This window comes from Branchiostoma lanceolatum, chromosome 10 (genome assembly GCF_035083965.1).
Source record: "Branchiostoma lanceolatum isolate klBraLanc5 chromosome 10, klBraLanc5.hap2, whole genome shotgun sequence".
Lineage (NCBI taxonomy): Eukaryota > Metazoa > Chordata > Leptocardii > Amphioxiformes > Branchiostomatidae > Branchiostoma > Branchiostoma lanceolatum.
In genome coordinates, this window is record NC_089731.1 from 7,668,904 (window position 1) to 7,692,980 (window position 24,077).

At 43.1% G+C, this 24,077-nt stretch overlaps 1 protein-coding gene across 4 annotated transcripts; it reads right to left on the bottom strand.

Moving 5' to 3' along the window:
- Positions 1–226: 226 nt before the first annotated feature.
- Positions 227–22,380, bottom strand: LOC136442864 (activated Cdc42 kinase-like). Of its 4 annotated transcripts, XM_066439857.1 has the most exons (18): positions 21,974–22,380; positions 19,439–19,616; positions 18,564–18,760; positions 13,688–13,819; positions 12,904–13,095; positions 8,398–8,553; positions 7,818–8,009; positions 7,474–7,568; positions 6,720–6,846; positions 6,064–6,213; positions 5,381–5,487; positions 4,797–4,939; positions 4,561–4,606; positions 4,249–4,386; positions 3,863–3,897; positions 3,134–3,306; positions 1,763–2,866; positions 227–1,400 (listed from the first exon to the last, which is right to left on the bottom strand). In XM_066439857.1, exons 3-18 carry the CDS (start codon positions 18,684–18,686, stop codon positions 1,173–1,175), a joined length of 3,141 nt encoding a protein of 1,046 aa, XP_066295954.1. In that variant the 5' UTR covers positions 18,687–18,760; positions 19,439–19,616; positions 21,974–22,380; the 3' UTR covers positions 227–1,172. The 4 variants fall into 4 exon arrangements, with proteins under 4 accessions (XP_066295954.1, XP_066295956.1, XP_066295953.1 ...); XM_066439859.1 differs by lacking the exon at positions 19,439–19,616 and having other exon boundaries at positions 3,134–3,303; XM_066439856.1 differs by lacking the exon at positions 19,439–19,616.
- Positions 22,381–24,077: the final 1,697 nt, after the last annotated feature.

The following is a 24,077-nucleotide window of genomic DNA, read 5'->3' on the forward strand; positions in this document are numbered from 1 at the left end:
TGCTAGGGATTCCCAAACATTTAGATTCTTAGTCAACCACAAGACCACCTTGCCACCGTTGCGACGATTGGCAAGCGGACCAAAGCTGGATATCCGGCTGTTGTATTAAACACCATGATCATTGACAAAAGTAACAACATTATGGCTGGAAAACACCGCGGTACAGGTTGACCGTTTATGAAAAAGAAATCGCATACAACACACTATAACTGAGTGACAACGGACGTTTTATACTGAAGTCATTTTAATCATCTTTATTGGCCAAATACCAAATACAGGCCAAATACAATATTTGATGTGACAAATACATCAATTTGAATATGCATAGAAGCTCAAAACAGCTTTAAAGTACGACCAAGGTCTTAGATAGTTCACATTTTTCTGAGTGTCTAAACGTTCGCACATGTATGGCACAATTTCGCAATTTCCGCATATCAGAACTCTTTACATATCATACTTTTGGAGTGCTCTTTTCCCATCTTCTCGTACACAAGTTTCACACGCATTCAATACACAAATATCCTTCTCCTGTACAAGCCAACAATATATATACATCGCCTCAACACACATTAACATCTTCTCTATCCTTTCATCGTCACGTGAAGAACACGTGATAACCACGTGATCATCAAGGTAACAGTTACGCAAGCTACTGGGTAGAATTTGAAAAGGGTCAGACGTCTGACCACTTACAAAATCTATCTAGTTGCTTGAGTAACTGTTACCAGGTGTATATCTTGTTACCTGGATGTCTAACCTTCATCGACGTAACACGTATCACTAAAACGTGATCATCAGTTTCATCTCGAAAGTCACCACATAAAAGACATGAAATATACTTCCACTCAGCTCAACGATCCATCTATCATCTCCTCACTCCTTCTCTAATTGCAAAATAGCTTTTACCTCTTTTCTTCTTTGTAAAATAATTTCCCCCTCTTTTCATAAAATACATTTTCACAATGGCCATTTCTAGAGCATGTTAGACTTTAAAACATCAAGCCCAGTACCTTTCATTGGAATGCACAACTCATCACTCATTTGACTTGAAAATTTTTCATGAGCAAATTCAAACAGTCACACATTATAACCAGTCGAATAAAGCTCTACACAACGCCATTTTTGGTCAGCAGTATTGAAATGATTGACAGTTCTGACGGACAGCAAACGTCCTATTGGAGTTTTCCAACAGAGTGCTTATCATATTCTTCTCCCAGAAGCACCCGCGTGGTCTTGTTGATGTCCCAGTTGTTCTGTTTTAAGCGCCGCAGCGCATGCGCACGCACGTCTGACTGGGAGTAGTCCTGGCGCGTGCGCAGCTGAAGTTTGACAAACTTGTTGGCCTGCTCGACGTTGCAGTTTGTAGCTTGAAGCGCCAAGGCGCACATCTCTGGCGTAGCCTGTAGACAAACAGGGGAAAGTGTTAGCTGAAATATTTCAAATCGATAAACGAAATATCTGTAGGGTTTTCTTTTTGTGTGCTTGTCTCCCTTCAATGTATCTGATAACTTGCAAGACAGCGTAAGTAAAGTAACAAACAATAACTTGAATAAGTAATGTCGCATGTAAAGTTGTGATGCAATGTGGTTTAAGTCAAAGTTTGAGGTCCCTTCATTTGAAAACAATTCGCTGTATAGCGTGTTTGCAACGATTCTACATGAATATTCATTTACTACTAAGGGGCCTTAACCTCCTTCTTTCCCCCGCAATCCCCTGTGGTACTGGAACTATGAGATATAGCTTATATCTCTAGTACTCGTACCTCATCTGGTAGAGCTCTCTTCATGAACTTGACCAGCCCGTCCTCTCCGCTGCCGCTTCTCGGTCTCCGTTCCCTGTTCTCCCGCCCGAGTTTCCTCATCACCACGGCGTTTCCTCCATTCGTCTCCTGCGACTGCTCACTTTTCCTACTGTGCGCCTTTTTACTTGCTTCCTCTTTCTCGTCCTTGCAATTGGGGCTTGTCTTGCGGGTCGCCTTCGTGGTCTCACTAGGAGAACATTTTCCGGTCGCACGTGTCCCATCCTTTGTGGTCTCACTAGGGGAACCTTTCCCTACCGCACGTGTCCCGTTCCGCCCGCACTGGCATGTTGCCGGCGGCTTCTTCTCAGCTTTACCCACAGGTTTTGAGGCCTGTTTAGAAGACCCGTTACTTGTTCTGACTCTTGTTTGTGACCGTTCAGTCGAAGGTGCCCTCGTGGACTTCTCAGAAGTTTCGTCTTCCTTTAACACCAGCAGAGGTTTGGGAGACTGTCTGGAAGGTGCATCAGAACCAGTCTTACCGTTTGTACGATTCTTACTGACTCCTGTAATTTTTTTAGTTGCCTGTAATTTCAAATCCTTAGTTGCTGCTTTCGGAGACTGCCTTGGTACATCGTGCAAGAGTTTACTACGCGCGCCATTTTTACCGTTGGCGTTCTTCTTACTCTTAGTGTCCAAGACTTTCGAGGAAGACGTCTTCTCTGGTTCAGATATATGCAGCTCGGAAGGAGCGGACTCATTTCTTTGCCTAGTCCTTGTAACAACAGGAGAGTCACTTTCCTCTGTCGCAAGAGGCGCTCGTTTCACAGTCTGACTTGTTGGACGACTTCTGTGCGGTTCGTCCACACCCAAACTCTCCAGCGTCTCCGTGGAGAAACTAGACATAACCTCGTCTAGGAGACCTTCACACCCCAGGTCAGGCATGCGCATAAAGTACATGGTGGAAGGTCGGGGATTTAACGAAGGAACGTCGTATGTGACGTCATCAACCGACGTTTCCCGACAGTCTGCATCGGCCCCGACTGCCTCAGGACGAGGCTGCGGCCTGGGTACGTCATAGTCTGGTCTGGGCGAGAACGGCATGAGGACGTGCCCTACATCCGGGTCCTGCAAAAAATAGTCACATGGGTTTACTGATGAAATATGATACGAACATTTAGTTCTTTGGGATATTCGCTTTGCGGTTTGGAAGTCGTTAGATTTTTCATCTCTTTCAAATTACTGTATACATGACTATACCAAGGATAACTATGGTTATCTATTACTGACCGGTTATATTCCACACTGCAGCTAGGTGTCGCTGCTAACAATGCGGCTCCAAACGTAACCATATTCTTACAAATGAACTGGTGAATTATGCACTGTCTGACATACCGGTTGGGCAGATAAGTCGGTCCCGTTCAGGTTCTCATAATGCCGCTTGTCCTCCACCCCGCCCGCCGCACCACCCAACTCAGCCTGGGCGGGAGGAAACTCAAATGTCACCGTCGACGTCTTCGGTTCACGGCTATCAACGGACTCAGAAACTTCTTCCGCCGGCATGTCTGCTGATATGAAAATAACAAAGAATTGCAATTTGGATATCAGGCTAACAGTTGAAACAACGCACACTTTGGTGTTCTAACACTTGAATGGCCTTTGATCACTCTTTACTTGAATATATCCCATGCCAGCTTCACTAAACATCTTAGAGAACAAGTGTGAATACACAAATGTAGTTGTGATTGTAGTCATTGTACGCAGTTTGACTCAAGCAAAAACGTGGAAGAAACAATTGCAAGTTTGCGACTGAAGCCATACTGATTTGATTGTATGGATGACATATTTTGGCCCCCGCAAAATTGATGCGAGCATGCGAAAATATAAACGGTGGGCCAAAAACGTTGCCTTTATCATAAATTTATCATAAAGTGGTCAGGAAGGTTTTACAAATGACTGAATTCACAGAACATATTAAAAAGGGCGAAAATTATTGCACGGGCAGATGTCATCCATACAGTCGAGTCAGTGTGGCCCAGGGGATGGTAGTGAGATTCTTCATCATTCGTTAAAAGGAAAAATTACAAATACAGTCCTAAGAAGCAGTAAAATAAAAATGCTTACAGGGCTTCTCTTGAAGTGTCTCCTCCTGAAGCGAACTGCAATTGAGAAAGTACACTTTATTAGTATAATTTTTCCGCCTTGGTGTAACATTCATAGAAGATATATGCATGCATCTAAAGCGGTGAAAACATGTAACCACAACTACACGATTACGTACATCAGAAAAATGTCAAAGTTTGAAGTTCTCAAATAATGTTGAACAGTTTGATTAGCATAATTCTAACTTACCTAAAAGCAATGCAGTGAAAGATAAGAGCAGATTTTGAATTAAGAACTCCATAGAAGCATAAAAGATTATTCTCTGTGATATGCAGAAATTTAAACCATCACTATACATGTATGCGAAGCCCCACCTATCAGTACACACAAAAAAAAGCGCTACCTACCAATACTGGTCTCTCTCTGCAGAGGAAGAAGCGCCCCCTCCCGAGTCGGACTGCCCGTCACCTGGCCGCCGCTTCCCGCGCATGCTCATGTAGAACTTGGACAGCGCATTGAACCCGTCATGCTTAGCGGATGGTCGACTGTTGTGCAAGAGACTTATTAGAGCTAGATGTCACCAACAAGCTTAAATCATCGAAGCGTTAATCAAATAGCACATGGTTACAAAGTGATACAGACTGTAAAACAACAATATTGTCGACATTGATCAATTTTTTACATTATATGGGACACACGCAAAAAAGTAGAATGCTCACGTTTCATAATGGTTGCCTTCTTTCTGTACTGTTGACGGCTGGGGTGCTGTAATGAAAACAAAAATAAATATCACCCATCAAAAAGATTCATTAAAAATATCCACCACATAAATAAACGCTAACCGCCTATACCGTGAAAAATGAACCGACGATGTAAATGTTCATATACATACATACAATGATAAAACTTGTTAGAATGATACATTTCGGAATTCAAATGTACACACAAATCGTACTTTTCTTCATTTTTCTCTTTTTGTCTATCGCAGCGGCAGCTTTCTCTTGCTTCTCGGCTTCCGTTTGGAAGGGTTCCGTCATCTCCGGGTCGAAGAAGCCGATCTTGTCCTCATCTAGCGCGCCGAGCCAGCCATGGTTGTCACTGCCGAGTAGGAAGGAAAATAGCCCGTGTTACTCAAGCTCTCGTGGTCAGGGGCTGATTGGGCCATTTGCTATCGGCCTGACCAGTGGGTTATCTCTAAGCCGATCAATCGGTGGCAAGGCAGTACTAGAAATAGTATCAAAGACAAAAGGGCCAAGCAACCAGTATCCAAATGGCCATCGATGGCCTTTTGGATACTGGTTGGCCCTTTTGATACTGTCTTGCCACCAATAGATCTGCTTGGCGATTAACAAGTGGGAGGGCTGCTAGAAGCGTTATTTAGTCATACTAGAAAGGAAATTTCAGCTCACATAGATATTGAGAAATTATTTCTTGGGTATTTACCTGTATATAAATATATATAGATACATTGTATAATACACAATTTAAGCCATTATACATACTGTTCAAGCAAAATATAAACCGGCATCTAAAATTCACCTTGGTTTTTCCAGAACTGTGATGACGTCACCGGCCTTTACGGTCATAAGGTTGTGTACCACGTCACCATCGACGTCACCAATGGCGACTCTCTGCTCTGGTTTCGCCTGCAAAATAAATCATGGACGTTGAAGTTAGTATCTTTGGCTTCATCTGTTTATTTGAGGTATCTTTCTAATACGTGTTCATCATTCCTTCCATTTCTGTCCAGCTACGCTTCTCTGGTGCTTTATTGACAAATTTTGGACAGTTTCTACTATATCTTTGATCACAAAAGGAGCCTGATGTGTATTCTTTTTGATACATGATTAATTGCCAATATGTATTGAGAATAAAAGCAAACTATGCCTGACGTAAGTCTTTAGCAGGCTCTATGAGTCTGGCTTTTCTCTTATTGCAGATTATTTCTTGCCTCTACCAGGCTCCGCAGATGACTGGAAAAATAGTAGAGCCAAATAGAGTGAATAGTATGCTAAAGGACAATATCAATAGGCGATTGTCACTCTATTTTGCCAATTTCAATTTTTTTTCCCAGCGATCCGTGGAGCCTGGTAGAGGCTATATAGGCTGGCAACGTCGAACCGGGTGCAATTGAACTAATATGCCATCTGATGATTAGGAAAAAAGCCAGACTCGTGGAGCCTAGGAAAGTGGCTAATAGATTGAAAAAAATCATCACGTACCTCCTCCAGCACCTGACACAGCTTGGTGAAGGTGGGCCGTTCTTTAGGCTTGTGGCTCCAGCAGTCGTGCATGATGCGGTAATGGCTGAACGGACAGAACCTGGGTCTCTCCAGACGGTGGTACATAGGGGGGCCAATAGCCTGGCGAATCTAAAAGAAGAATTAGAAATATTAACATCGAATATTCTACAGCAGTACCATAGAAAGCCGCTAAGTAATAATCTATCTTGTCATTCGGTTTGCTAACACCCATCCACATGCCAAATATCATACAGATCCATCCACAACTTCTCGAGTTATGCTGTCCACAAACAAATCCACAAACAACAAAGGCCACAAAATCGAAAATAACACAACCCTCTTGGTAAAGGTAAAAACTCTTCAATGGTGACAATGCTCTAAAACGTTTCCGTTAAATGATGTTCTCTTTTCTTATTCTTAAGATCTAGTGCACGGTAAAGACTGGCCTCGCCACCAGGCCCTCCTACAGGCGTATGGATCGTAGAATTCGGCAAAAAAACCTACTAATTAGCCAGTAGAGTCAGTCCGCCGTAAAGATCACTTTTCGCCAGCGAGCCTGCAAATGAAACCCTGGCAAATATTCTCTCTACAGCCGGCGTAGTTAGTCTGGTAGAGACTAGGTAAAGACCCCGTACCTGTTCCCCGCTGTACGTGGCCCACGGCTGCTCCCCGTAACTGAACATCTCCCACATGGTGACAGCGAAGCTCCACACGTCCGTGGCCGACGTGAATACGAACTCGTTAATCGCTTCCGGTGCACACCTGAGTCAAGACACAGCAGGAACCAAAGATATCGTTCAACACTAGAGAATAATGTCTATAGTGACGCACAAGATCAGTTGTAAGAGCTTGAAGGTTAATTTATGTTGGTAGAAATCATTCGGAAGCAAAGTCGTACTGTATTTCCAATACAAAAATCGGACTTAGATTTTTGTATGTGTGTCTGTGTGTGTGGGCAACTTTGCTTCAAGATCAGTTGCTGAACACACACTTTTTAGTTCTTTTTCGAAAAAAATTCCAAAAATGTACCGTTGTCTGGTCTAAAAAGAAGTCTCTCATAAATGAAAGTCTACTAGTAGATAAGCTGTTGCATTGCGTTAGTACATTCACCTCTTCAGATGTATATGTTGCGTACAGCGTTAAGTAAAAGGAAGACATTTCAGTTCTAGGCGTGAAAACTAATAATTCATTTAATGTTGTTGCCACAAAACTTGGAGCATGGAAGACGTCAACGCCATTTGAAAGCTGGATATTTCTTTTCAGTACAGTCAAACCTGCCCAAGGCGACCACCCGGAGAAAAAGCGGTCGCCATGGCCAGGTGATCGCGTTGAAAAGGTGGTCGCCTAGGCAGGTTTGACTGTACCATCTGACCAAAGTGTGCTACGTACCAGGCGAACGGGAGTTTCCTGTCTGTCGTAGCCGTCTTGAAGTACGTTCTCCCCACACCTAGCGCTCTCGTCAGGCCAAAGTCACTCACCTTCACCTGTGTATGGTGATAAAATATCAAATATCAGCTTTATCTTCAATAGATGATGAGACCAAAACAAAAGGCAATTCTTTTCGGTATCTAATACCGTACCAACTGTGTGTTCATAAGCCACGCGCAAAATATTAGAAAATACAAGAACTTCCTATCATAAACTCTGCCTCTGGAAAAAACAACAAGGCGGTGGCTTGTAATCCGTACATGATCTTTAGACGAGGAACACAAAGAACCTGAATATATACTTACCAAAGTTGGCGAGAAGACGAGGATATTTCTAGCGGCCAGGTCTCGGTGCACCAGCCCCTTGCTGTCCAGATACTGCATCCCGCTGGCGATTTGGATGACCAGGTCGCACAGGATGACCACCGGGAACAGCGGTCTCTGGTTCCAATCCCGCAGACAGTCAGACAGGGAGCGGAGAGGGGCCAACTCAGACACCTGATCATGAGAAACAGAACATGCTCAGCTGTTTTCTTAAGACTCAACAGGGGGACGGTACTAAACAGGACATGTTTCTGATCTGGAGTCTCTGGAACCGGTAATCGAAACTGATAACACTAGCCTGATATCCAGCTCTATTCAAAGAAAGCGAAGCACAAAACATTTATTACTTTGTGACAAGCCAGCTGAACTTTTCCCAGTTCGACAGCATAACGTGCATACTGGTATCTTCAAGCTGGAATGTTTAACTTCCTCGAAGAATCAAATATCAACGTTCCATCAAACATGCCGCCAGAGATGGGGCGTTGGTGAGAACCTCTTCATGTTCATCATATTTCTCTTACTTTTTTCGAAAGTTAGATCTAGGACTAGTTGTTGTTCGTACCATCATGAGCGATCCTAGACACAAGTCCAGCACGATGCCGTACAGCCGCACGATGTTGTCGTGCTCCATACTACACATGATCGTCGCCTCCTTGAAGAACTCGCTCTGCGCAGTCTCGAACCTTTCCTTAGTCAGCGTCTTTACCGCGCACTGGATCTGAAAAATAAGAAAAGAGAAAATTTTTCAATCAAACGGTTAAGAGTATTGTTGTGGCTCTAAAATAGGAGGAGTTTATATGTGAATGTTTTCATATATACAGATCCAATATTACGTAGCAACTTCCATGTTTAACTATGCAATATGGCGGGCAAGATGTACGTCATAGTCACGTGAGCGCAACTACAGGTAGGACCGATAGTGACGTCACCATAACTGTCACGTCAGACAGGTAGTCCCATAGCCTATTTTTTTGGAAACTTGTCTTTTACTAGGAAATATTTTTATCCTCATATACAACCTTAAAATGCACCATTTCGACGAATACCAAGAACTGAATATGCCGCAGCAAAAAAAGAAACATCTACACTGTCGAATACTATGAATGCTTTTCACCTAGTAAGTTCTATATTGCAAATATTTTCGGCGACGTGAAAAAGGGAGTGGCATTGAGAGTAAACATAGTCCTACTGAAGGACAGATTTGAACCCAGGACGACTGCGTGAACAGCGACAGAACTGAATTTGTCCGTAGGCGTAATAATTTGTGCCCTAAAAACTCCGGTGAGTGTCGAGTTGGTCTGGCACCGTAGAGTTTACAAAGCGGGTATGTGTCGCTTTCTAACCCAACAACAGGGGCTCCGTGTTTGTGCTGTACTATGGTGTGGAACATTTCGATCACACAACGCTGTTCCCCCAAACCATGGCTCACCATGCCTCTGTGTGACCAATATGGAGTGGCATATGTGCGTTGACGGCAAGACCACGCCCTTCCGTTAATTTCACCCCTCGGCGATGTCTATATATGGTAACAGCTTGTGGGTGTTACCAGGACTGAGGGCACACGTCACCCGGATGTTTGAGCAGGTGTGATACAGGCGACGTGCAGCAGCGTCATCTAACGGTTTACCTTAGTAGGTGCACTGCGAGAGAACACTCGGTGAGACGCGAACCTACATCAAAATTAAAATCCTGATGAATGACGCTCTAAGACTTACTTATGAATTTCGAAAACATGTAAAGCTGTACTCTACTTTCAACTCCATCAACCGGAAAGTGCCGACAGAGAACGGGGCATATGATACAAAAGTCACAATCTTTTCCACCAACCTCTGCTTGGAGACTAGCGCACCTCCATCAAAATCCTGATGAATGACGCTCTACTTGTGAATTTCGAAAACATCTAAAACTCTACGTGTTTACGTACGAGGTAACGATGAGACAACTACTTGATGTACTCTTTGAACATATTAGAACCGTGTGAAGTAGCCACAGCAAGTGTTCTCCTCACGAAAACAGATACAGACGATGGTCAAGCTTCAGTTGATTGCAGAATAACGTGTTGTGTGATCCATCGCAGCTAGGTGATCAAACAGGCGTTTTTAGTTCTGCCGAGTTATAAACATGTAACTACAGTCCTTTGTAAAGCTAAGTTACAATAATAGTCTAGTCTTCTGTCCAAACATTAGTATTGCATGTCCACTCAATTGATCTGACAAAAGAACCGCAGCTTATGTGATGTGATCAAACTTAATAGTCTTAAGGTGGCGTCGATTGGTCTAGTGGACACGAGATCCAGAGGTCACGCGTTCGATTCCTCGCTCTGCGTCGTGTTCTTTGGCAAGACACTTTTCACGATTTTCGTCACTCCGCCCAGGTGTAAAATGGGTACCTAACTTCGGTTGGGGAGCTAAGAGGCTGTCGAAGGCGGAAAGGGATAGGCTCCGCCTTCCAATACCGTGTCCTAGACACAGTGGACAACCCACTGCCCTTACGGCCTCCAAAAGGCTATACCGACCGGGACTATCTTGTTTAGCTTGTTCACTCGTAGCTTACGTTGTCCCCATAACCTCTTGCCTTGCCGGTCATTCCTCCCAATTACGGAATGATTATGTTTCCTGCTATGAGGGACATGATTTTTGATATGTATTTAAAATCTGGCGAACCTGTTTTACTTCGCCGTGTTTCACCCAGTGCCCCCCCCCCCCCCCGGACATGACCCTGCCTTGCACTTGGCTGCACTGACCCGTTGAAAATTAGGTGAAATCCTGGTGTCTGTAACCTTCTTGGTCATATTAATCATTTGGCCGTCACCTTTCCTTTTAATTAAATACAAACAAACATGACAAATCTATTTTTCAGCGGCGGCATAGACCTGAGGTTGGAAAAATATTTCCCCTGCTTTCATCATGTGTTCTAATGGATGTTCTATTTACTGGTCCCTTCCCTGAACTTTCCCCAGACATGTGCTCCGAATCAACTGGCCGTGACACGTACTTCGCCATCATCAAGCACAGCCGCCAGGGCCATGTTTATTTGGCTTAGCACCACTTAGACGATTTTAACGTGAACCCGAGTCTTATATCCACCAGAGGAATGAGAATAGCCGCTAATGACACAGGCGTATTTAGAGAAGTCGAACATGTTAGATAACGACTGGACATATAGTAAAGGGAGTAATGTTAGCGGGGATTTAATGTCGGGATAGGAAGGAAATGGGGTGTTCGTGGTGGTTTTGAGTTCACGGTTGAAACTAGGTGGTAACGGTTGAAATAAGGACAGAAGACGGAATAAGCAGTTTCGCGGTGGTTTTAAGTTCACGGTGAAGGGGTCAGTGCGAAAACCGCAAATTTGAAATCACCACAAACATTCCCCTTTCACAGTAATTTGATATGTCAGTTGATCATGTCATTAGTTGATAGCACTTGGGAATCTGATACTCGCTTGTCTTTGAAAAATCATTTGCGAAGCGAAGACTGAAAGAGACGGCAACGCAGCACTATTCAATTGTCAGTTAAACATTTAAAAGCCCTAAGCGACGAATAATGGCAGGTATATTTCACAGGTAAGGTTTTCCTTTCTTTCATGATTAAAGAATCGATTTTATGGTTCTATGGCAACAAAGAAAGGAATGAAAACATCTTACGACACGTCTTAAGACTCTAGACCGTTGAGTAAGAGAACTATAACAGAACGTCTTTCTCCTCTTCCCAGTCGCTGTAACAGCCCGGGGGCAAATAGCTTACACTCGCAAGATTGATGAAGCGTTTGTAGTTATAGGACTAGCTGTCAGGTACAGACAACAGGCCGTGGGTGATAAGGCACGGGTGTGTTTGTGTGTGTTATGAATGGGGAGGGGAGGGCTGCAGCTAAGACCTTACATGTGTATGTGACGCTACTGTATTGAAAGTACTAACATGTACTAAGTGACCACGTATCAAATATCATAACCATCTTGCCTCTTGCGTTATAACCACCAAACCACGAACAAACGAGCCACGGAAATGTTAATCTTGCTGGAGACGGTAGTAAGAGGTGACAATTGTTGTGACATCTAATCCCTTTCAAATACGAAACATGAACGTCAGATCAACCCTCGGTATTTCCGTTTCATTAATGTAAAGGGGCCGTCACACTGTCAGTGGTCGAATTTGTTAATCGCATAAAGGTCGACGAAATCATTCGAAGAAAGTCGTGCAGTGACCGATGGGACACCAGTTGGGGATGAAAATGTCTCTTAGAGCTTGCATACTCGTCGGGCGGGCTATTATCCTGCTGTGTGACAACATTCGATTCAGTAAAACCCCTTGTTTTGTGTGATAAAGTTCACAGCCTAAACTATATTAATCATATGTTATAAACAGGTCGAACCCAGGGTCGGACCAGTTTGATTCTGACTTCCCCTGGCTGTTGTGTCGAGCGGAAGTGCCCCCGGAAGTCCTGTCTAGTTAGTAGGTCCCAACCTGTCACTCTAAATTATATACTGGTAAACAGGACCTACAGCACGCTGTATTCCTCAACAGTGCTGAGTTACACCCGAACACTGCATGCCTGAAACAGGGCAGTGTGCCTTCATCTGCCTTCATACTTCACTCTTCAGTATGGACTACTCTACTCAACATCCTAAATGTATCGTTTACAGCATGTGTCAGAGAAGAGTTGGTGTTATGGTAAACTACCTCTTGTGAGAGATTGGGGCGTTCTCTTTTCTGACAGGGAAGTATGTTGTCATCATTATTCACAATCACTGCGAACTCACTTTTTGGCTTCACCCCAACTTCCTCGCCCCAAGCGAGTAAATAATTGCTTACCTATGTGTGTTCAGTATGTGTGTGTGTGTGTGTGTGTGTGTGTGTGTGTGTGTGTGTGTGTGTGCATGTGTGTGTGTGTGTTTCTGTGTGACTGTGTATGTGTGTGTGTGCGTGTGTACGTGTGTGTGAGTATGTGTGTTTATGTGTATGTTTGTGTGTGTGTGCGTGCTCGAGTGTATGTGTACACGTGTGCGTGTGTGTTTGTATCTCTCTCAATGTACCCTCAATTCTACGATGCAGTTAAAGTTTGCTCTACCCACCCTTTGACCGTCTTCCCTCCTCCAGACACCCCTGTACACGATGCCGAACTCGCCCTTCCCGAGAGGCTCTGCGCGGTAGTTGATGGTGATTGCGTCACTGGGAATGAGGTGACGGTCCCGTCCCACGTTTGCAGGGGATGTCGGGAGTCGGTCAGTCGGGGCTGCTTTCGACTCAGTTTCTCTCTTGAACACCTGTGTGGTTCATTTTCAAGAGAATCTTCAGGTAAGCAAAAAAGTGTATCTATAAAAACGTGAACAAAAAGTCATGCATAGCTTCCAACCGACACAATAGCTCGCAGGGTTACTTTCCTATAAGGCTATCCATACCAATGACATATCTAACGTTATATCTATATCACGTTCTGGACAGGATTGTTAGACATTGACAAACAAGAGCTATCTGCCACCAACAAATCATTACCATAGCTTGTCCAGAACACGAAAAGATATATGGAAACCGGACATTTTACTGCAATATCAAGGAAAGCCATCAGGGGGTCCAGAATCTAATTATTTCTTTGATAGGACAACACAATAAGTAACCACATACCAAATTTCATGACAAATACCAGTGCATCCATACCTCCGTACGTTATGCTGCTAAACCAAGTACATACAAACATACAGACGTTACCGAAAAACGACGTTATTGGCGAAAATAAAAACAAACAAACTGATATCATTCACAAGTATGGAACGACTATTACATATGAATAGATGCTGTAAGGCCCTGGAAACACAAAACCACGCAGTCCCAGTACTTTTCTGTCCGAAAGACACCCACCTTCTTCAGCTTGCTCCACGTCCCGAACCTCTTGTCGTAATATCTCTTGAACCGCTTCTGCTCCGGCCGGGACAGCCCCACTATCTGTAGGTCCTTCTTATCCACATCACGCAGCTGCGCAACGGAGTTCACCTGGGAGGCGGAGAAAAATCAAGAATGAAGACACACTTGTTTTCTTTTGCCCACCTTGTTTTTGTCGTTGTTTGTTTTAGATTTGGAGTCTGCATACATGTAGGATGTCGTCCATACAATTCACTTGCTGTGGAATTTCAAGTTCACCACATTTGATTTTGTTCAATTTTCTGTCCACCAATTGCATACGTTTCTTTACATTTCATTTAATTGTATTCAAGATAACTAATGTGTAAGTGAACTCTGGGTGGAAGATTGTGACATTTGTTAAATCTTAATAAAACAAAAAAACAAATAAAACAGACTAATGTGGTAGTGGGTTTGTAGTGAACACCATGACTCACACACCTCTCCACCATGTCCACCTTATGATTCTGATTTAACCATGGGGCACCGATCATCTAAAGTTTGGTTTGAATCAGTGAGGGGGATTAAGCGATTACTACCGGTTTATCCACTTTCTAATCTAAATCCAGACAGGCTCTTTGCTGGGTTAACTTACAGAGAAACATGTGTTGTCACTACCGTTTGTTGATCACTGTAATAAAATTTACTTTCAACATAAACCCGAAAAAAGTCCAGATTGTTTATGTGTCACCACGTTAAAAAATTTATCATAGATTCAGTTCTTCGATGTTTTTGGCCACGCTACAGGAATATAGTTCCCGTTATTGACTTGTGATTGGTTCACCTCAGTTCTGTTGTGTATCACGTGATCAATATGGCGCGAAATTTTCCGTGCAGCAATGTTTGCTGGTCCAAATATACCGCCTTTGTAGAAAAAAAATACCTGAGAACACTCAATCTAAAAATTCCGGGAGTTTAATATTTCTTTCGGTGGGGTTGAGGTTTTAGGTTTAGGGTTAGAATTTGGGTTAGGGCTGAGGTTTAGGTTAGAGTACTCTCCCACTAGTGATACCAAAAGCAAGACGGCATCCTTGTGTCGTTTCTTTAAATATTTTGAAAGAATTACTGATACGGAAACAGATGTGTTATCTAGGAAACGTGTATCGTCAGAATAAATAGGAGGGCGGGTCAAAACACGTTTGATGGACATGCTAAGATAAGCTCAGTGGTGGAATTCCAGGCACTCCGATCCGACCGAGAACCTCCGTGATAAGACTGAGGCAGAGCCCAGAATAACATCGACTTAGCACAGATACGCTAGTTATTTTTGCATCTATAACAGGGCGGTAAAAGAACAGACACCAGAAGTATTTCTCCTTTTTTTCAGTTGCCTGTCCAAACAACAGCGAAAGGCGGCAGAAATTAAAAATTTGAACTCTTTGGACGTGACAGGCGTACTTGGTTGGTGTCGTATATTTGACCAAAAAAACACTCAAACGTCAAATCAATACAAAAGACATCGATACGTTTATTTTCTAATACATGTACATACTATGTCATCAAAAGGTATTTTGTATCTTTTGCCGTTATGTAATATTAGGTCATTTCCTGTATTGTTTGATCGATATCCTCGCTTCATGGCCACCTGTTTTCGCACGAAACCAAAAGTTGACTTAAAAAACAAACATTCTCATCGCATTGTCATTGTTGATTCAAACGATCGAGTCACTTTGAGTCCCAATGTCATTAATTTTGCTTCCATGTCAGTGATGTCACACTGTCTCCTGGGATCCACCCTTACACGTAGCTTGTCTTTTTGTGGACAGTCCCTACCAACCGGAGTGTCCGCGCATGTTTCCGTTAGATTCGGGACTGGTCGTTCTGGGTCTTTGCTACTTCCGCTTGATCCTTATCTCCTGCGGCATGTTCTCTCAGCTCTGTTTACAGATGACACAACTTTCCTCTTCATTCTCACCGAAACGTCATCATTTGACGTGGAAAGACAAAAAAACATCGTCCATGCATATCCAGGTCACATGAAACCTACATTTAATAATTGAATTTAATAAGATAAGTTATGACTTTTCTTTTTTCCCTGCTCAACGTAGACCGGACGGTACGGGGAAAATGAAATAGGAATCAATGTGATATCATCTAAAACAAAACCTAAGGAGCGTATAGCATACATTACTTCCCGCTCTTCTAGATTACGAATCTACGTTTCTTGTTGTTGTAAAAGTATGTTACCCCTTGCTCCTTCAAACAGACCGGCTGAACAGAGCGTTTCAATGGCGCCTTCATGTGTTCGTATTGTAACAAACAATAGCCACTGCTATACGTCGTTGATGAAGGTTAGACATCCAGGTATCGTCAGTGACTGATGAAAGACAGCGGATGCTGTCTGAAAGGTCTGTTTCAAAATTACATCCAGTTGCTTGAGTAACTATTTTGGCATAATAGCCAGTGCTACACAGTCATCGCAAACTGACGTATTTACTTTCGGCGTATCTGTATGTTTGAACAATATGGACCATGAGTGTATGTGTGACAGGTATGTTAATTCCAAACAAATATATACAGTTCGAAGTAAAAGAAGTCTGAAACAGCGATGATACGGGAAAACATTTGCCGATAACGGTGTTACAAGTGATCATGGGTCATTGCAAATTCAAGCCAGAAACATTGATTTTGCGCTATGAGTATGATGTCGTCCGTGTAGGAATTTCATGTTGATATGTTAAGTCAGGCGGGTCATATTTGTATTAAAAACCGCAGCCTTTCACCTTGCTTGATAACTTATCCCATCGATAACTCTTTTTTTGTTGTTGCATTTATTGGATTGTACAATACATGTATATGTAAAGCCTCTCAAAAATGGACTATTCCGGTAAGGAGGTTGATTTGATTAAACTTCCGTGATCCCGACCATATCGACGAATGTTTTCTTTTCCAATCATTCCTGAATAGTATGTTATCTAACTTCGACACGAGAGAATGTAACTGCTTGATAACAGGTTTTCTGTTTCACATGGCGGTGTGAGTGATAGCTGTACGGGAAGTCACCCCGGGAAGTCGGTACAAAGCGCAGGAAACATCCGATTCTCTCAGGGACTATCGTTCAGTACGGTTCTATTTTCAGAAATGTGTGTCATGTCTTCACGTGGTTTAGGGACGTACCAAATCACTTCGTGTGGAGGTGGATCAAAAGGATTGCATCTTTCCGCTGGAGTCAAGAATTCTTTCAGAAGTAGCTTAGTAGATCTTAGTCTCTACCAGACTAACTACACTTTGCCAGGGAAGTTTGGCCACCAGAGGGCTACATTTGCAAGCGCGGCTGGGTGATTTATGAACCTTACCATGGACTGACTCTACTGACCAATAATTCCAAATTCTACGACCATACGCCCGAGGCCTGGTGAAGGCTAGATAGATTTAACAAGAGATGAGTTTCTCTTTGTTTCGGAGTTAACCGTAAAAATCCTTACGTTCACGTTAATTATGGGTGTCATATTTTATTGGTGACGCCTTTTTTCTGCCTTGGGATTTGGGTAGTTCTTCTAAAGACAACGCACTTCCGACAACCACAAGAAACGTACAAACGTTCTTCTCCCTGTATGTTCTGACAAACGTATCCCTTTATAATCCCTTATAAAGACTAAATCTCCTGATACTTCATCTGAACTCCGCCAACAGGTGACACCGCCATTTACAGTCAATTTTCTGCCGGGCACGACCTTTGGCCCCGTGGTGGCTGGGGTGTTGGCTGGCGCACTTTCACAGACGGGAGAATGTACTGTAGACGCTTTGATCACAAGTAAATTACGACCTTTCATGTGTCAAACCCACAGAAACAAGACTTGACACAATGTGAAGAAAGTTTCATTGAGAAGCTGATGCTAAGATACAGTTGTCCAAGAATAGATACCGTACCGGTGTACATGTGTTGTTATTGACTTGTTAGAAAAAGAGAAAAAGAAAACCAAGCCTACCTACAATTATGTCGTTAAACCAACCTGTAACGTTTACGGACACACTCACAGCAGAGCTCGGTTTCCGGCTCGTTTTGTTCGTCTTTTCGCGAGTTATCCGTTGACAATTAAAAAGGCATTAAAAGGGTACACCGCGAAAACGTGCAAACGTCCTACCTAAAACGAGCCGTGACCCCACCTCTGTTTGAATTAAAATCAAGTATTCAGTCATAGTCTCTGCCAATGGTAGAAATTGACAGATAAAATACCAGAGGAGTTAGCCGGCCTGGGAGTTCAGTATGCGATCTAGACTTCTATTATTCCAGCGACTTGTGGAGTCTGTTAGAGACTACATCGGTCTCTCTTGACGACACATTTGGAATACCTAAAGTCCCGTCAACAGAATTAGTATGTAATACGCTGTCTTTCCAACAAGACCTTTTACTCGTTTCGAGAGCTACACCCTCACCAACTAAATGAATCAGTGATGATATCGTTTTGTGCGTTATCCACAGACCTAATTGAGTTTCTCGACAGTGTGTTCGTGTAAATGTATTTCTAGATCTACTGTACTGTAAATTTACACCAGACCTAGAGGTCACGGCCGGGTTCGATTCCCCGCATTCCTGACTAGACATGTCCTTGGGAGAGACACTTTACACGGCTTTCCTCACTCCACCCAGGTGTAAAAATCGGTACCTGACATCGGTTGGGAACTTGGCAAGGTAAAGGGCAGTTGCAGTGGAAGGAGAGGGTTGGGCTCCGCCTTCCAATCATGTGCCCTACATACAGTTCATAACAACTTACTTACTGCCCCTACGGCATCAAAATGAATATGGGACTTTACCTAACGTTACCTCCTTGCATTAAAGTTTGTACTCAGCGATCATACGCATAGAACACGGCACTACAAAGAACATATTATTTACCTTAAGGGTCTCTTTGAAGGCATTAGTGTACATCTCCAACTCTGCCCCGACTAGGAATTCGAACAGATCGTTGTTCTTGTCCCCCACCACCTCCATCTTGGTTTTTGAAGGTTGTCGTTGCATGGCGGGTCAGACGATGGACTTGTCAACCTTGTCGGTGCAGAATTAGGGCATCTTTCTCGCTCTGATAGACCTGTCTGCAACCGGATATGGAATAAAATGAACTGTCATTGATTGATGGTCGAACGGAAACGGGGAATGAATCAATGGACATGTACAGGTATTCCAGTCAAGTGATACTCTATCGTCACAGTCAGTACCTGTAAATCGACGTCTTCTACCCACTTCTTGAGGTAAAAGTCTCCAGAAGAACCAGACAACACGGTAAAGAAAAGAAGAAGTCCGGGAGTATACCCAGCTATGACTAATAACGATGGCGGCTTCCACACACTTGCACAACCGGTCTCACACATTACTTAGTAACATGGCGGCTTTCTCAACAACCCAATAACAGAAAATTACTGAGTCCTCGGGCTATGAAAGGGAACGGGATAATAAATGAAGACTTAACGAAGACAAATATGACATTTAGATACAGTCACAGTTACACAGTAACAAGAAAAACTCTATTGACACATTGACATATAGGGCCTTGTGTATGTTTTGTTGTAGCTTACTAACAGTTGGTACACGGTAGAACCGTACTCACAATGATTCAAAACATAAACTGTAAGAACTAAGATAGATATGTGTAGTCATCGAATCATCAAACTAAATTTACACTGCCCGATATACTAGTCTGTACAATATCCAGTGAAGTTATAAGTATAACGTATTGAAAAACACATGGTGCCTCTAATTATGACAATCTGTACGTTTGTTTGGCCTTGACCTGTCCATTAGTACTGTGGTTAGAATGCGGCACCAGTGCGCAGTGTGCAGAAACGCCTCGAGTCGAGCCCGTCCCGAGAGGAATGGAAGTCATGCCGAGCCCCATGGTGCCAGCTGGGCACGCGAGCACAACACAGGCCCGCTGGGGTCGTGACCTCTCACCTGTGACCAGACAAACACACCTTATTTGTGATGCTGCGTCATCAAACAAACAAATATCCGTCCGATCTCCAAGAAATGTAGCCCTAGATTCGTTACCTTTGCAATTCCATGTTTTCTGGGGATTGAATGAGCGGTCTGAATCAGAGACTAGTACTTATTTCAGTTTCGAACAAACAAACACACCTTGTTTGTGATGTTGCGTCATCAAACAAACAAATATCCGTCCAATCTCCAAGAAATGTAGTCCTCGATTTGTTACCTTTTTCATATTTTCTGGGAATTGAGTGAGCGGTGTGAAATCAGAGACTACTTGTTCTGGTATGAGTTTGAATCTCAAGTTCCTCTCTGCAAACACCGGCCCAGTCTCGAGGGTTTCGTGTTGATTAGGGTTACACTTCAGGGATCTCGATAATACGCGGTGTGTCAGGTCACTGTAGGCGGGAAATCTCGTGTTTCCACAGTTTCCGTTAGGTCCCAACTACCGGCCACGAGATTTGCCGAGACTCGCTGTTTTTGGGTCAGAATTTACGACTGTAGTGGTCAGAACGCAACTAAACTTCTAAAGGTAGATAAACCAATATTAATAAATAATCCTCATTTCTGTGACATATACTCGTGAATTTGATCAACAGACGCAAGGAACACTCCACAACTCCGGGAAGAAGATTTGAAAGCACGTTAACACGTTACCAGGAAGTTGAGATTTTAGATCGCAAGGTGCAAGAAAACTACCAATACACCGCCTTTCTCATTGTTGACATAAACAGTCGTTCGTGATATTGGATATCCGTATTTGTTGCATTCATTATTCAAGATAAACATACTAACACACCGGATAAGTTTCAATTTATAACGGAAGAAAAACAACAACTCCGACAAGCTTTGATTTCAATAATGCATAGAGTCATACGTCAATACAAAAGCAACAATAAAAAAATTATATACCTGGTGCTTACAGAAAAAAATCATTTTCATTTTACCCGTTTCAGTAAGTTATGTTACCTATTGCAAAATATCGATAGAGCTTTCTTTTCTAATAAGACAATTCACCAAAACAACACATACACAAAACCATGTTATCGAAATAAGAGAGCTGTAGCGACGTGGAAGTATTTTAAACACTTCTAGTTAGTCAGTGGAAGAATTTTGTTGACAATTATATCTCCCATGTTTGGATCGAGGTAGAGAAGGCGGGGACATTGTTGCAATCAATCTTCTTTGCGAAGGACAAATATTTCTACGATTCTAGACTGAGTCGGACAAAGGTACTAGTTATCATGTACGCATACCGGACTCGTTACGGGGTTTTGAATGCTTCACATAGCGGGAATGGCGCGAAAGTGGGCCTTCTGTGTCTGCTCCACGTAACAGTTGCACAAACATAATGCCCTGTTCCTCCACAAAAGAGCACAAAGACGCCTTTTCCAGAGCAAATGTCTCTATTCTCAAGAGGTCCGTAAAGAAAGTACCCCTTTTGCATGCATCGCTATATTTACAGAGGGAAAACAGGGGCTAGATAAAAGCGTGTTAGAATGCCGCTGCTGAATGAAAACAGTGACAGGACCTTCAAGACTGTTACAAGGACGTTCAAACATCGGTCGATAAAACTAAGGCTCAAACACCATACCACATGTTGAAGCATAATTTGCGTACCTGCAAAGGATCTTATTAGTCATCTAATCCACTGGTTTAAAAGATTATAAACATGGCTGCACTATTTCGGTTTGTGTTTCCTGCAAACTTTCATCAGACAAAACCCACAAGTGGGAATGAGTAACGGCAAATGGCTCGTGAGAGTTTCAAAGGTTCTATTTTCTTTTGAACGGCACTCGACCACTGCACGCTCTCTATCTAAGCTACACACCGAACAGAAGAAACACAAGTAACCCATGTCATACTATCTGTCCGGCCCATGACATGTAAAGTCGTCCGACTAAATTTACACACGCCCGGGGGCTTGTTCAAGACTCCGTTACAACAAGACTTCCATTAACTAAAAGGGTTTCTATTGGTTTGGGGAATACCTTTGACACGGTGCCTGGGCACATAAAGAAGTCTGTGTGTACCCAGGGTAAACAAATTTACTCTTGATGTTTCAACTTGAAACAGCCTAGATGACTCAGGAATATGTTCGAAGTTTCGTTTACTACACGAGACGACTGCCTCAAGTTTTGGTAGTTTCAGAAGGCTTAGAATGTTGGCGCGCCCGCTGTTCCACTTACAAACCTGAAGTGGACTTTACGTTCACCCTGCTGGCATGTAAAAACACACAGAACCGGTACTAAAACATCTGATCGGTGTTAGAGAATTTCCAGTACAATTAGAGCGGTGTTAGTACACGGTATAAGTACACTTACCTTGGCTCGGCTTTAGTCCTCTGATTGTCGGTCTTTACTGACATAAAATCTTAGCAGGCACGCGATGGAATATTCATACAGGCAGTACGGCAGGCTTTGGTGCGAGCCTGAGGAATCCCGGCGGCAGTAGCAGCTGCCCCGTCCGAGCCAGGCGGGCTGTACTCCCCAGTGAACCGGCCGGGTCACCCGACAAGTCTGGCCCCTAATTAACTCCCCGGAACGGTATGTTACCAATGCGCTCCTGTCTTTTCAACATGGCGGCCATACGGATCCAAAATGGTGGTGTAACCGGTTAAACTTTACACAGGTGAAAGCGTACTGAAGAGAGAAGAAAGACGCCGGTGGACAAAGTTCGGCACACCTCAGGCCGCACGGCTAGGTAAGCAGTCATGGGTGACTCATGGTGACCCGCCCTACATGACGTCATGACTGTACCACTGCCCAGCGCAGGGGTGTTCACATGTTTCAAGAATTTTTTTTTAATGATCCGAGTTATCGTCTGCCATGGTTTTATATTGCATCCAAAGAGTCAATCGGCCAAATGTCACTTCTTACGTTGGGTCCAGAATGGAATACTGTCAAGGGGTTTGTGGAAAGCTATGTTTATTTTGCAAATAAATAAATGTAGGGATGCTGTTTTTATCGTGGGATTTGTGCATACTTGTCCTGTGGGACGCCATTACTGATAACCGTCATAACGGAACCGCCGTTTTACCGGCAACATTCCCACACAAAAGGCACTACTTACAGACTCGGATGTCAGCAATTTGTACAGGATTTTAGATCAAGCAATGACGATGCCGGGCTCTACAATACATTGACTAGGTCAAACAACATGCGTGTCTCAAAGCAAATCTTCTGACATGTCTGATGGTATGCCGACCACAGTACGCACTAGGCTATGTCATCGTTCAAAAATGTTCTACTCTGTGCTATGGGAATTATCAACTATTCTCTTTTCCTTCTTTCTCGTCAAATTACTTTTGACTGGAAGTCAGTCTGCTTCTTATACCTGAAAAAATATCCTACGAAACGTAAATCAAAAGCAAAGACTTGAAAGAGGATGTTGCTGAGAAAAAAAGAATTTACTCGTCATTCTTGATAAGCAAATATAGAAGAAAACTGTAACATATTTTAATTTTCAAACCAAGCCAAAAGTTCAGATAGTCAGCGCCCTTCCCTATATCCGGATTGTAGACAGTCTGGCTTTGAAATCAAGACTGATATTACCATAAGCGACATCAAGATTTAGACAGTAGCATAGAGCTTCTGGACGGAGGAAAGAGAAAAGATAAGGAAAGCTAGGTCTTTATTCGGAACCGCATGACCTCCTTTTTAGGGGGGCGGTTTGGTCTCACCAAGTGATCCCTACCGGATGAGGTCACGCCTTATCGTCTCGGCGCTTCTTCATTGGCGTGTTTATTGTCATTGTCAACAGAAACGTAAACAATGGATTCATTAGCCTCCGTTGCAGACTCTGAAGCGGCTTTTTGGGGGGCTAAATAATACACTTTTTGCAGCCACCCCGTAACTATCAGCCATCCTGTAACCATCAGCCGCCTAGGCGGCTGATGGTTACAGGATGGCTGATAGTTACGGGGTGGCTGCAAAAAGTGTATTATTTAGCCCCCCAAAAAGCCGCTTCAGAGTCTGCAACGGAGGCTAGGATTCATTAGGTACGCCTCACTTCCACCGAAGTGCCCAGATCTGTTTCTATTGAATGTAATAGATATCTAGAGTTATTGGTTTCGAAACAATGGAAATCGGGGTCAATAAAAGATCGTAAATCATTGTTTAATTTGAAGATGACTTAAAAAGACAATGGTCATTGTGGGTTACGTAATGTTAGTGGAAATAAGGAAAATCTTTTTCGTGCTGTGGAAATATTAACGTAACGGACTAATTCTTTCATTTTGATTTCTATCGATTCATCTAAATTTGGGGGAAGAGGGTGTTGTAATGTTATGGTAATTGTTTCTTTTGATCATGGGCCACACTGTCATTCAGAACTAACTGAAATTTAAGACAATAAAGCACATGCGAAGCCACACAACGCCCGAGCAATTGCAAGAAGTCTGTTATGGGGGCTACCAATATGGCATGT